Below are 14,805 nucleotides of genomic sequence, written 5' to 3' on the forward strand. Positions count from 1 at the left end.
AAAAGAACAACCAATCCAGGGTCGCTTATTCACAGTAACTTTAAGCTCATTTCTATCTAGCAGGTTAGGGGTCCATAAACACAATCACAGAGAATTATTATTGTAAGACTACCTCAAAATCACTACTGATATTTTAGACCCCACCTTCTACCTTCCCCTTCATGAGAATAGGTATGTAGGTTGGGAAAAGGGAGGATGCTGGTGTACCTTGACTTTTTCTGGAAAACTATTTTCAGAGTTCTTACAATATAAGATGCCTACCAGAATAACCCCAACTGAGAAACATGGGTGGTCTCTACCCTAGAGAAAAAAGTATCAGGAAGGTTGCCAGAGCATTCCTGAGGACCAAATGCAATGAGCCATTTAAGCAGCAACAACAAAGGAGGGGATCATGAGGGGCTTCGTTGGTGTCACTATAGGTCCTATAGAGTCAAAGCAGCCATCTGAGGAATCCCAAAGCCTCAGACATGCTTTCCACTGAGAGATAATAGAGTGGCTAATAATAACACTTCGGAGTTTTGACTATCTGGATTCACATTCTAACTCTACAACTTAAAAGTTTCATCCCCTTCCTTGAGCAAATTATCTGATCTTTAGCGTCCTTGTCTGAAAAATGCAAATAATAAAAATAGCTGTTCTTAGTGGACTAGTGTCAGAACTATATTAGTTGGTACATGAAAAGCACCAAGCACAGTGCCTAGCACATGGCAGTACAATGTTAAGTATTCTGTGGTGAGGATGATGTAAGTCTTGGATACAGCAACCTAGATTCCTGACTGCCCTGAGGGAAGTAAAGGCCCAGCATAGAAAATCTACTGGAGAAAGACCAAAGATCCAATGGAGAAAGATTAAAGATCTATAAAACCATCCTATAAGCCAGGCCTAGTGGCTCAAACCTATAATCCCAGATGATTGGGAGGCTGAGCCAGGAAGTTTGCAAGTTCAAGGCCTGCCTGAGAGAGATGCATACTAAACTCAAGGCCAGCCTGGGCAACTTAGTGAGATTCTGTCTCAAAAATAAGTAAAAAAAAAAATAGCTTAGCGATAAGAGTGTTTTCCTAGCATGTACAAAGACCTAGGTTTAATCTCCAATATCACAAAATACACACACAACCTATAAAGGAATAAAACTCTGAAGGCTAGTGATCATCTTTTCTGCATTTCCCTGAGAGATGCTCCTTATCAAAAGCAGCACCACTTGTTCACTAGATCAAAGTTAGCTTGGGTACCATTGCCTGCTGAACAGTGTTCTATCCAAGCTCAGGACCTACCTCTAGTCTTTGTTCCACAATGGAGAAGATCCGTTCCACTCCAATGCTGAGCCCAACACATGGTACTTTGCGCCCTTTGGGGTCAAACATGCCTACAAGTCCATCGTAGCGCCCTCCAGCAGCTATACTGCCCACACCCAGGGGTTCTTCCCCTGTCTGGGTTTGGGTCTGGAGCAGCACTGCCTCATAGATGACCCCAGTATAGTAATCCAGCCCTCGAGCAAGGCTCAGGTCAAAGGAGATCTGTGGAGGAAAGGATATGGTCAGTACCAGATTAGGATAAGGGACCTCAAGCCCCAGAGGTCAGCCACGGTTCCTATCCCCAACTTGACTTACCTTGTCATCAATGCCAAAGAGGGTCAGGTATTCAAATAGCAGCTTTAGGTCTCCCAAGCCCTCCAATGCCTGCTTGTTTTGGGACAGTTTAGGATCCTGGAGTAGCTGCTCCACTAAGGACACTCCACCTGAAGAAACCAATTTGTAGGCCAGATTGCCAAGAAAAAAACAGCAGGTCTACTTTTCTGCCTGGATTGCAGTTACATGTGCACATCCCCCTTTCCCAACATGCATACACACACACACACACACACACACATACACACACACACACGTTTCAACTTTAGGACTGAGGAGGTGGCTGCTGGGTTCTGATCCTTACCATGCTGCTGGACATAGTCCCCAATGCGGTCAGCCACTTCTGGTGTAAGGCCCTTCTCTCCCACCATCTCATTCTTTACTTCCTCCCAGGATACCTGAGCAGACATCAACAGTTATAGGTTACTAGATAGCTTCCCTACCAGAGAGCAAGTGCCGACCCTTCTCAGGGAGCAATCTTAAAGCAGAAGCTGCCCCTCCAATCTACATGCTGGGGCGCACCCTCCTCCAGTGAGCAAAAAGAAAGGCACTTCTTTTTCTCAGTCTTTTTCATTGCTCCAGATAGGGCAGAATCTGGGGAAAAAAGAATGATATGTTTGGGTCATTACCTTGTCTAACTTGTCCACTGAGGAGCAGATGGTTCGGAACTTGCTATCAGGAACACCACAGATGGCAAACATTCCGTCTAGGATACGCCGGTCATTTACCTGTGGGGACCAAGGTATAATGAAGAGGAATCTATTACATGACCCCCAATAGCTTTGGTCACTTAGACTATTGACACTTCTGCACAAGGACTTCCTCCTGTGAGAGGCAGCCCTGCTTTGCCCTCCCATTCCCATCCAGCTCTGACCTTGACCAGGAAGTTGCCTATCTTAAGTGAACTCAGGATCTCGCACATGATCTTCAAGCACTCTGCATCAGGGATCATGGGGTCAAACTGACCAGCAATGTCAAAATCCTGCAGGGAGAGGTAGCCAAAGGTTCTTAAGGATTAAAGCATCTGAAGGGGGACTCCCAGGAGCTCTGCTCTGTCTGCATCCAAGCAAAGGCCTTCCCTTTCATTCTCTATGCCTGACCATCAGCTCAGAGGAAAACCCTAGTATTCGTGGGCCTTACCAGTTGTTATCTTTACCATCTACACAACTATTTCCCTTCATTATCTACTTCCTCCTTAATATCTCTGATTGTTATAGGATGATTTTCCAGCCTTGGTCTTTCTGAGGGTGTGTGGTAGTATTGGAGATTGAACCCAAAGCCTTATACATGTGAGACAAGCACTACCACTGAGCTACAACTGAAGCCCTTCCAGTCTTATTCTTTTGCTACTTTTTCTATCTGCCAGAAGTCCTGCCATCAGTCTAGATGTTTTGATAACCCATACTGAATTTCCTCATCCTCTGCTGTGATTCCATTTGTAATTCTGCAGTTTAATATAAAGAACACTGGTACTAGGGATGTAGCTCAGTGGTAGAGCACTTGCCTAGTGTCCTAGTATATAAAAGGCCCTGGCTTCAATCCCCAGGACTGTAAAACAAAATGAAGTATAAGATTTTTTTTTTCTCTGAACAAAACAGTAACAGTTAAAAAAATAATTAGGCTGGAAAGATGGCTTAGTGGTTAAGAGCACTTGATGTTCTTACAGAGGACGTGAGTTTGGTTCCCAGGACCCACATGGTGTCTTACAACCTCCATGGTGTCTTACAAGCTCCAATTCCAGGGGATCTAATGCCCTCTACTAGCCTCTGTGGGTACTGAGCATGCATATGTATAGATAAAAGAACACTCATACACATAAAATTAAAAAAAAAAAAATCTTAAAAAAAGAAATCACCCTAAACCAAACCAAACCAAATCAAACCAAACCAAACCAAACCAAACCCCCACACTTGTCTTTTTGTCTTATCATTCATCTGCTGAGTATTGGCTTTACTCATGTAAAATAAAATACCTCCACTCTCCAAAAAGTCATTATGAAATTTATATGAAAACATCATAGAAATCTAAAGCATTATCTTGGCTGTCCAGTTTGCTCAGAACACCATAGTACTTAATACAGTTTATTTCAGGGAGGGTGTGAGTTATCCCTCCTGCACCAGTTTGCCAACACTCACACACTGGTAGAATTCACGATAACGACCTCGGGTCATAGCTGGGTTATCCCGGCGATAAACCTTTGCTATGTGGTAGCGCTTAATGTTCGTCAGTTTATTCATTGCCAAATACCGAGCAAAAGGGACCTGATAAACCAAGAGTTAAAGAAAAAACTACTCCTGTCTCTGTTGGAAATTATCATCACACACAGAAGCTGAATTCTAACCCCTCCTTATATAAAACAAACCACCACTCATAATATTAATAGCATTTTTGACTGTCAGAAAGATTGAACTGTCTTATCTATCATAAAATGCAGTTGAAGTCTGAGTAAAGATTGAGGCTCCTTTCTCTTTCATACAGTCTCGTCTGGACTATGCTGACAAGGGGACAGCAGGGGCTGAGCAGATTAGACACAGCAGCAAAAGGGCCCCATGTGGATCTCTGTGCAAATCATTATTTATGTAGCCTTATGATAAAGCAAGTGTGCTATTGGTCAATTAAAGAGAATTTTGTCCACTAGGATGGCAGGGGAGAGGTGTTATGGAGCCAAGGGATTATGTAGACCTGGGAATTGGGCCCTGACCAAAAACTGAAGTCTCATTCAGGAGTCAGGCTATGCTCTGTTTAGCCAAAGCCCTCTATTTATGAAAAATAATTGCTTTAATTGTAAAGGCTTTATATTTAATTTGATCTGTGTCTGCTTGTTTCTAAACATGAGCTCCACCCCAGTGAGGGCCTATCTATCCAAAGTTATAAGAACCCAAGTTTAGAAAGATACAGTGAGGTCATAACGAAGGGCCAGCAGCTCCCCACCCTGATCCTTCAGGTCATAGATAAGCTTTGAATCTTCTCCGTACTTTCCAGTCAGTGTTTCCTGGAGAAACCAAAAAGAAATGTGGTCACAATAATAAACAAGTAACATTTTAAAAAGAACTAAAGAACTTTCTTGGTGGTGTTAGAGATTGAAGCTAGGTCATGTACTAGCACTGAGCTATACTCCCAGCCCCTAAGAGACAGCTATGAATACTAAACCCATTATTCTGTTTTGGGTTTTTTTTTTTTTTGTCTTTTTGAGACAGGGTCTCCCTGTAACCCCACCTGGCCTGGAACTCACTATGTAGACCACGTTGGACTGGAATTCACAGACATCTGCTTGTTTCTGCCTCCTGGGTGCTGGGACTAAAGGTGTATGTCACCACACCTGGCCCAAAAAACCTACTATTCTAACATGACTAATTTCAGCTTGTCTATATTCCCTCTACTTTTTATCCTAATGCTTGTCTGATATAGTTAAAATCAAAAGGAAATAACAAGTTTGTGTTGCTGTTCTGTTTACTTTTTCTATTTTGTGATAGAGCTAAAGCATTGTTTATTATTTTTAAATCCATCTATCTATCTATCTAACTGTCTGTCTGTCTGTCTGTCTGTCTGTCTTTGTGTGCCCATGTGTGTGTCATGGCAATGCATGTGGATGTCAGAGGACAACTTGTGAGAGTTGGTTTTCTTTTTCTATGATGTGAGTTTTGGAGATTGAACCTCAGGCTTGGCAGCAAGTGTCGTTACCCTCTGAGCCATCTTACCAGTCTTTCTTTTTATTTTTTTATTTTTGAGACTGGGTTTCAGTATGTAGCCTTGGCCAGCCTGAAACTCTTTATGTAGACCAGGCTAGCCTCAAACTTGTAGAGATTTGCCTGCTTCTGCCTCCCAAGTGCTGGGACTAAAGGCATGCAACTGCACACCCAGCTTTAAAGTACTATTTAAAAAAGATGTTTAATATTCCAGTGAAAGTCCGGGTGTGGTGAAATGCACCTATAATTCTAGCATTAGGAAGGTAGTGGCAGGAGGATTGTAGGTTCTAGGCCAGGGTGGGTTATATAATGAGAAGCGATCTCAGAACAAACAGAAACAAAAGTTTTCCATAAGAAGCTCTGTAGTTATTTGTTCCCTAATGCTATCCTGTTAGATGTTTATGTTATTTCAATTAAATTTCCAAACATGTTAACATGCATATCTGAAGATAATCTCTACAAGAGTGCATTAAGAGATCAGTAAACATATGCGCTTTTATAACATCTGAGAGCTGAACCATGTCAGACGCCAAAATAGAATGTCTTACAGGCAATATAGCAGGTCTATGCCCTGTGACATCTACAACTAGTGATAACACATCTCTTACCAAATCAGGAAAAAGTTTTTTTTAAAAAAAATATTTTATTTATTATTTTTATTTTATGTATATGAGTGTATTGCCTGCATGTATATGAGTGCACCCGTGTCATGTAATGAGCCAGAGGTCAGAAGAGAGCTTTGGATTCCCCTGGAACTGGAGTTAAGGACGGTTTGTAGCCGCCATGTGGGTGCTGGGAATCGAACCTGGGTCCTCTGCAGGAGCAGTCAGTGCTCTTAACCCCTGAGCCATCTCTCCAGCCCCAGCAAAGGTTTTAAAGGCCTGAAAATTTCCAGCATGTAAAATCTGAAACATTTGTACACTGGTAGTGTCATGGGCTGAACCATGTGTCCGCCCTATGCATATGTTAAAATCCTAATCTTTAGACACCCCAGACCCTCTTATCCTTTTGGCGTTCACATACCTACTCTTACACCATGCCGTTTCTCCTTATCCATTTCTCACCTTTAGTTCAAACACAGGTGTATCAATCACTTCTGCACCATGGCGTTTGAAGCAGCTGATGATGACATCAAATACCTTCTCCCGAACTGCCATCTGCCGGGGACTGTAATCTCTGGTGCCCTTGGAGTCAAAATCAGCCAAAGAATCAAGGATGACATAAAGTATAAAGAACAGTAAATTCTAGAAATATTCAAGGTTGAGCCCATCGATGAGGAAAGCAAGTCATGCTCCATACTTAGGTTTTCCTACAGTCTTCCCAGTGGTAAAACAAGTATGAACAAGCTCTAGTAATTCCTACTAGTCATTTGCTGTCAGCCTTCTAAGTTCTGTTTCCCTTTAAGTTTGGTTTCATTTTATAGAATTCTTACTAAAAAATATTTTATTTTTATTATTTTTACTCTTATGTGTATGAGTGTATTGCCTGCATGTATGTAAGTATACCTGTGTCCTGAAAGGCCCTCTGAAGTCAGAAGAGGATGTTGGATCCCCTGGAACTAGAATTACAGACAGTTGTTAGCTGTCATGTGGGTGCTGGGATTTGAACCCGGGTCTTCTGCAAGAACAACCAGTGTTCTTAACTGCTGAGCCATCTCTCCAGCCCCCACCTGTGGATTATTTCTATCCATATTTGTCACATTAGAAATTAAAACTGCCGGGGTATGGAGAGATAGCTCCTTGGTTAAAAGCACTGGCTGCTCTTGCAGGTACCTGGGTTTGGTTCGTAGCACCCACATGGTGGTTAACAAACCGTCCTTAACTCCAGTTCCAGGGGATCTGATGCCTTCTTCAATCCTCCAGGGGCACTGCATGCATGTGGTACATTTACATATATGCAGGCAAAACACTCATACATGCAAAATAAAAATATATTTAAAAATTATAAATAAAAATAAGGGACTACGGAGGCTGGAGAGATGGCTCAGTGGTTAAGAACACTGGTTGTTCTTGCAGAAGACCTGGGGTTTGAATCCCAGCACCCACATGGCAGCTAACAATTGTCTGTAACTCCAGTTCCAGGGTATCCAACAGGCTCTTCTGTCCTCAGCGGGCATTGCATGACACGGGTTCACTTACCTACATGCAGGCAATACACACATACACATAAAATAAAAATAATAAATAAAAGTTTTAAAAAAAGAAAGTACAGTACAAGTCCTGCTAAACATGTAGAAAAGAAGGAATTACACGGGGGTGGTGGGGAAGATGAGCTGTTGGCGTGGCAAAAACAAAAATAAGGGGCTATGGGGGCTGGAGAGATGGCTCAGCAGTTAAGAAAACTGGTTGTTCTTGCAGAAGACCAGAATTTGAATCCAAGCACCCACATGGCAGCTAACAACTATCCATAACTCCAGTCCCAGGGAATCCGACAGCCTCTTCTGACCTCCTCAGGCACTGCACAATATGGGTGCACTTACCTACATGCAGGCAATACATGCATACACATAAAATTGAAAAAAAAAAAAAAGATTTTTAAAAAAAGGGGCTGGAGAAATGGCTCAGTGGTTAAGAGTACTGGCTGCTCTTGCAGAGGACCCAGGCTCCATTTCCAGCACCCACATGGTGCCTAAGAATTATCCATAAGTCCAGTTCCAGGGAATCTGATGCTCTCTTCTAACCTCCTTGGGCACTGCACACCATGGGTGCACTTCCATACATGCAAGCAATACATTCAAACACATAAAATAAGAATAATAAATAAATAATTATATATAAAGAATCGTTTTGGCTGGGTGGACTAGTGGCATAAGCCTAGACAGAGGCAGGCAGATCTCTGTGAGATTGAGTTTGTCTACCCTGTTGTTTTTCTCTTAAACTCTAAGAAAATGGTTTCTAGCTTTAAAAATAGCAATATGCTTTTCCAATTTAAGATACATGCTGGGTCTAGAGAGATGGCTCAGCAGTTAAGAGGACTGGCTCATGTTGTGGAGGACTCAGGTTCGGTTCCCAGCGCCCACATGGTGGCTAACAACTCTTTATAACTCCAGTTCTAGGGGATCTGATACATCCTTCTGTCCTCCAAGGGCACAGGTGCACTTACATACATTGCAAGCAAAACGCTCATGCACATTAAGAAAAAAAAATCTCAGTAAACTAAAGTGGATGTTAACTCTTCAGTATAATCGTATTTTCTTTAACTGTTTTGGAAAATTTCAAAGACATAGTATAAAGAACAGTAGCACAGATCATTATGTATTTAATGCCTAGCTTCAGCAACTAGTAATACTTATTTCATTTAAATACTGACCTTTTGGGGGAAGTATTTTATTATTTTTCTTTCTCTCTCTCTTTCTTTCTCTTTTCCCTTCTTCCTTCCTTCTCTTTCTTTCTTTCTTTCTTTCTTTCTTCCTTTCTTTCTTTCTTTCTTTTTTCTTTCTTTCGTCTCCCTGCAGCCCAACTGGCCTAGAACTTACTATGTAGACCAAGCTGACCTGGATCTCACGGAGATCTGCTTGTCCCTGCCTCCCAAGAGCTGGGGTTAAAGACATGCCACCACACCCAGCTTATAACTGGCTTAGTTTAATAATATTCTAAGCAAAGTTTATGTATTGTAGTTAGTTGATATGTCTATTTAATCCATAATAGCTTTCTCTTTCTTCTTCTTCTTCTTCTTTTTTTTTTTGGTGGTTCTAGATATGGAAGCCAGGTCTTTAAGCATGAGAGACTCTTAACACTGAGCTATACTCCCATTTCCCCATTTTTTTTCCATGTTATTGATTTGTTGAAGAAACTGGGTAATTTTATGCTAAAAGCCTTTCACATTCTGGATTTGGTCAACAATATCATTGATGTGCCATTAACATGTTTCTCCACCTTTACTACCTGAAGGCCTAATTAGAGCCAAATTCAAGTTCACCTGACAAGAATTCATAGGTAGTGCTTTGACTTTTTATTGCATCTGATCAGCAGGAATCTAATGTCTGGTCATTCTGTTTTTAATGATATTAAGAATGATCACTAGGGCTGGGCATGGTGCCACATGCCTTTAGACCCCCTCCCCCCGCCACCCCGCACTCAGGAGGCAGAACTCTGTGAGTTCAAGGCCAGCCTGGTCTACATACTGAGTTTGGGGCTAGAGGGAGACCCTGCCTCAAAATTAAAAAAAAAAAAAAAAAAAGAATGCTCCTGTTTAGGTGAGGAAAGACTACTGATATACCATAAGTTATTATTTCTATGAGAAAATTAGAGTTTTCCCAATTATTCAATAGTCCGAACAATTATCGGTCATTATTTCTTTGAGATTTTGCACTGTCTTTTTAACCTTTGTGAGCTGGGTGTGGTGACCCATGACTGTAATTCCAGCACCTGGGAAGTACAGGCAGAAGAATCAGGAGTTCAAAGACAGCTTCTGCTACATGGTAAGTTTGAGGCTGGCCAGGGACAGGGATATCATTTGTTTTAAAAAAAAAATCTATATCCATATAAATACACCATATATACATATATACTTATTATATAAATAATAATGTGTATTATATATACACATAATAATAAATAATAATAATAAATGTGTATTATATATATACACATACAGCCAGACGCACACCTTTAATTCCCGGCACAGTTGGGAGGCAGAGTTGGGTCTCTGTGAGATAGAGGCCAGCCTGGTCTACATAGTGAGCTCCAGGCCAGCTGGGGCTACAGGGAGACTCTGTCTCAATAATAAAAAATAAAAAATCTTATCAATATCTATGAACAGCTTAATTAATTTAAGGAGTTCAAAAACTTAACCTCAATACGGGAAGACAGATCATTTCCTTTTTTCTTTGAAATTCAACTTATAATACATTCATTAAAAATCTGTTTATGGGGCTGGAGAGATGGTTCAGTGGTTAAGAGCACTGGCTATTTTTGCAGAGGACCAGGGTTCGATTCCCAGCACCCACAAGGCGGCTAACAACCATCCATAACTCCAGTTCCAGGGGCTCTGAAATCTCTTCTGACCTTAGGGGCCACTCCATCACACAAGTGAACTTACACACATGCAGGCAATACACTCATACACTCATACACCACTGCATCACACAGGTAAACTTAAACACATGCAGGCAATACACTCATACACATAAAGTAAAAATAATAATAAAAATAAATAAATGTTTATTTCCATTACCCTGAGTCTCAGCCTCAGGTAAATAAACCACCAAATCGATACAATAAGAAAGATACTGTATGAAGTACCAAGGGAACCAGATGAAGGGATAAAGAGTTTTATTTGTAGAACTTATAGAGAATAGTATCTGAACTGAAATCCTTGAGGGTGAGCTAGGAATCTGCGCCCACATTCCACTGTAATCTGACTTCCTATTTGGTTCTAGTTGTATAGGTTTTCCTTTGGTTTCTAGAAAGTATCAAAGTTCTTTTCTGCTCCAGAGTTTCCACACTCTCCCCTTGGCTCCCCCAACCTGACTTGATAGGTTTATTAATATATCACTTCCTTAGTGTCTTCTCAGCTCTCCCTTATTTTTCCCAGAGCATCTTTAAGTTTCTTCATATTACTAATCACAATTTGTAATTACATATCCTCGTGTGGGAATATTTGTCCTAAATTTGTTTCAGGGAATGTAGGCACCATGAGAGGAGGCTCTATTGTCCACTATGGTACATTCAATACTTTGTACAATGCTACAGATGCAGTAAGCACTCAATGAATGTTTAAAGGACAGGAGTAGCAGTAGCTGGCTGACTCCCGGCATCCAGCTGGCCTTGTTTCTGTCAAAACACTGCCATCACCGAATGACTCAGGCTGAGTTCAGTCCAGCCCAGAGCTCACACCAACTATTGTTTCTTTGGGAGTATTTCAGATCCTCAGTGGCTTGATTCCGGGAAGCCTACCTACACGCCCTTGGGAGTGGGTTAGGGACTCCCTCAAAGACACTCACAGGAATAATTTACCTTGGGGGTTTTGAGCACAAACTTCTGTTTGCCTTCATCAGGGCCCAGCTGTGCCTTTAGTTTCAGGAGTTTTGCCACCTCCTCTTCGATCTGTGGAGGAAAAAATGCGGCTGTGCTATGCATTTGTCACTCTCTTCCCCCGCAGCCATTCATTTTCTATTGCTCTCACTGGAAACTAGGTAGGGCAGGCGCCTCTGCCTAGGTCTAGCCTTGCTTTCCTAGGACCCACCAGGGCTGCCTGTTCACATAGCCCATCTTCACCCTACCAGCCCAGTCCCTTCATCCACATCCCTGTCCTTTAACAGACCCTTTCACGCTCCCCTGGTTTTGTGGGGCTCCTCTCCAGCCTCTGAGTCGCACCTGCTCGGCGCTGGCCTTCTGCTGCTTGAGACTCCGCACATGCTCTCCCTGAATTCGCACCAGCTCCTCCAGAGCAGCACGATCCGCCATCCTGACTGCCGAACCGAACAGACGGCTTTCTGGACCCGCCAGGCTCGGAGGACTTCCGGCGATCGAGTCACCCGGCTCTCCTAGAGAGCCTCTGGCGCGAGCGAAAGTCACTTCCGGGTTAGGGAGTGGGGGGGTCTTACTCCGAGTTCGGGTGTTTCTTAGGGCAGGGCTTTGTTTCTCCTCTCTGTCTTACCCTTTCTGAGGCCCGGCTGCAGGGCTCCCACGCCTCTAGTGTCTGTGCTTGGTGTCCTGCAGGATGCCCCACCCCGGGCATCTTCCCAGGAGGGTCTGGGCTGCGCTGCTCAGTCAGCTCCTGCGACCGCCCAGCGCTGTGTGCATCCGGGCGGTCGGCTGTTACAGCCAGGTGAGCCACACCGACGTAACTCCGCAGTGTCATTCGTGGCCTGCACTGATTATTACATTTGATTTAAACATTAAAAAAATATTTTTTATTATGTGTATGAGTGTTATGACTGCATGTGTTGTAAGTGCAACAATGCTCGTGGAGGTCAAGAGGGTGTTGGATCCTCTGGAACTGGAATTAAGGAGGGTTGTTAGCCGCCATGTGGGTGCTGAGATTTGAGCCCCGGTCCTCTGCAAGAAGGGTCAGTGCTCTTAAGTGCTGATCCATCTCTCCAGCCCGTTTTAAACATTTAAAAATTTCAGTATGTGTGTTGAGTGTTCTGTCTGCATGCATGGAGGTGCACCACGTGTGTACAATACCCATGGAGGCCAGAAGAGGGCGCAGGATCCCCTGGAACTAGAGTTACTGCCCTGTGGGTGCTGGGAACCAAACTGGATCTTCTACAAGAGCAGTAAGTGTTCCTAAACAGTGAGCATCTCTCCAGGCGTTACAGTTAGTTTTTATTGATCGTCCAGTTTGTACCTGTGCAAAACTAAGCAGTTTGAATGCTTTTGTCATTTAATACTTGGAGCAATCTGGAGGGCTTGGGGGTTCTTAATCTCCCTTTCACTGTTGAGTAAATGGGAAGATACACACTGTTACCTGAAATTCTTGGACAAGTTAGAATTTGAGCCAAGTCTATATAGTCCCACTAAATAAAATGGATAAAAAACATAAGTGAACTGAGTTTATGTGCAAGTGAATTCACTGTAGAATTTACCCTAAAATGAATTGTTGGATTTTGGAATTAGAGAGGAAGGACTGTGGATGTGAACTCACACTTCTCATTGTGGAGGCACTCGCTAAAGTGTGAAATTACCACCATTTCTATTTCTGGAAGGGCATACAGCTTGTGGGTATTTAAGTTAATGATTCTTTTTTATAAAATTATATTTTTAAAAATACTTTATTTATTTTGATTTTATGTGTATGAGTGTATTGCCTGCATGTAGGTTAAGTGCACCCATGTCGTGCAATGCTGGAGGAGGACAGAAGAAGCCATCAGATCCCTTGGAACTGGAGTTATGGACAGTTGTTGGCTGCCATGTGGGTGCTGGGATTTGAACCCAGGTCTTCTGCATGAACAGTCAGAGTTCTTAACTGCTGGTCCATCTCTCCAGCCCCTATGTTTATTTTTTTAAAAATATTTTTAGGAGGCTGGAAAGCTGATTTAGCTGATTCAGTTAAAAGCACCAACTGCCCTTGCAAAGGACCCGAGTTCAATTCCTCGCACCCACATGGTAGCTAACAACCATCTGTAACTCCAGTTCCAGTCATCCAATGCCCTCTTCTGACCTCTGCGGACATTGCACAACACAGATGCACTTACACACATGCAGGCAATACACTCATACATGTAAAATAAAAATAATATACAAAATATTTTTTAAAATTTGATTTATTAGGCTGGGTGTGGTGGCACACATCTTTAATCCCAGCACTCTGGAGGCAGAGGCAGGCAGATCTCTGTGAGTTCAAGGCCAGCCTGGTCTACATAGTGAGTTCCAGGACAGCTGGGGCTACAGGGAGACTCTGTCTCAAAAAAACCAAAAAAAAAATTTTATTATTTTTATTTTATGTGCATGATTCTTTTGCCTGCATATATGTAAGTGTACCACATGCATACAATGTCTGTGGGAGGTCTGAAGACGGAGTTGGATTTCCTGGAACTGGAGTTACCTATGTTGTTGACTGCCATATGGGTTCTGGGAACTGAACTCAGGTTTTCTGCTAGAGCAGCCAAGTTCTCTTAACTGTGGAGCCATCTTTCCAGCCCCTTATTTATTTATGTATTTTTGTGCATATGTGTGAGGGTACCTAAAAGCAATAGAATGTGTATGGAGATCAGAGAACAATTTGCAGAAGTCCATTCTCTCCTGCCATGTGGGTTCTAGGGATGAACCTCACACGATTGGGGGAGCACCTTACCCACTGATCCATCTCACTGGCCCTAAGTCCGTGATTCTTACCTTATTTCAGAAAGCAGATGCTTTGTGCTCAGCAGGGCTTTCAGATCTTTCCTACAAGTTTGAGACCAACCTGAGGTGCTTAGTGAGTTCCAGGCCAGCCAGTGTACATAGTAAGACCATATATATATATATATATATTATTGCCTGCATGTATGTAAGTGCTCCCGTGTCATGCAATGCCCGTGGAGGTCAAAAGAGGGCATTGGATTTCCTGAAACTAGAGTTGCAGAGGGTTGTTAGCCATCATGTGGGTACTGGGAATCCAGCCCCTGTGACCCTGCCTTTAAAAAAAGGGGGGTGGTGGAAGGGGCTGGAGAGATGAGTTAGCCATTAAGAGCACTGACTGATTTTGTAGAAGATTACAGGTTTGCTTCCCAGCACCTACATGGCAACTAACAACCCTCCGTAACTCCAGTTCCAGGGGATCTGATGCCTTCTTCTGACCTCCTCAGGAACTGTACAAAATGGGTGTACTTGCATACATGTCAGCAAAAAATTCATACGCATAAAATAAAATATTTTAAAGAATTGTTGCTTGAATAGGAGCTGAGAACTGGACTAATCCCTGTTCCTAGAAGGTTAGTGGTAGCCATGATCTCATTATTCTCAAATGCTTAAACTTTTTTTTTTTTTTTTTTTTTTTTTTTTTTTTAAAAAAAAAAAAAAAAAAAAAAAAGAGGACGATAAATCTTTCACTGTGATATATCAAAATAA

The 14,805-nt window shown here is 42.4% G+C and overlaps 2 protein-coding genes across 2 annotated transcripts in view; one reads left to right on the forward strand and one right to left on the reverse strand.

Annotated features, from left to right (window-relative positions):
- Hars (histidyl-tRNA synthetase) overlaps window positions 1–11,788 on the reverse strand; it is a 14,007-nt gene extending 2,219 nt beyond the window's left edge. The window contains exons 1-10 of the mRNA XM_008835483.3: window positions 11,629–11,788; window positions 11,269–11,358; window positions 6,376–6,495; window positions 4,522–4,617; window positions 3,761–3,886; window positions 2,500–2,607; window positions 2,255–2,353; window positions 1,930–2,023; window positions 1,608–1,735; window positions 1,272–1,514 (exon numbers count right to left, since the gene is read on the reverse strand). Coding sequence (XP_008833705.1) covers window positions 1,272–1,514; window positions 1,608–1,735; window positions 1,930–2,023; window positions 2,255–2,353; window positions 2,500–2,607; window positions 3,761–3,886; window positions 4,522–4,617; window positions 6,376–6,495; window positions 11,269–11,358; window positions 11,629–11,718 — 1,194 coding nt within the window. The 5' untranslated portion in view covers window positions 11,719–11,788. The remainder of the gene's footprint in view (window positions 1–1,271; window positions 1,515–1,607; window positions 1,736–1,929; window positions 2,024–2,254; window positions 2,354–2,499; window positions 2,608–3,760; window positions 3,887–4,521; window positions 4,618–6,375; window positions 6,496–11,268; window positions 11,359–11,628) is intronic.
- Window positions 11,789–11,844: 56 nt separating this feature from the next.
- The window catches only part of Hars2 (histidyl-tRNA synthetase 2, mitochondrial), a 9,711-nt gene continuing 6,750 nt past the window's right edge, over window positions 11,845–14,805 (forward strand). The window contains exon 1 of the mRNA XM_008835484.3: window positions 11,845–12,082. Coding sequence (XP_008833706.1) covers window positions 11,975–12,082 — 108 coding nt within the window. The 5' untranslated portion in view covers window positions 11,845–11,974. The remainder of the gene's footprint in view (window positions 12,083–14,805) is intronic.

Source organism: Nannospalax galili, unplaced genomic scaffold, assembly GCF_000622305.1.
Source record: "Nannospalax galili isolate Female #2095 unplaced genomic scaffold, S.galili_v1.0 scaffold1077, whole genome shotgun sequence".
Taxonomy (NCBI): Eukaryota; Metazoa; Chordata; class Mammalia; order Rodentia; family Spalacidae; genus Nannospalax; species Nannospalax galili.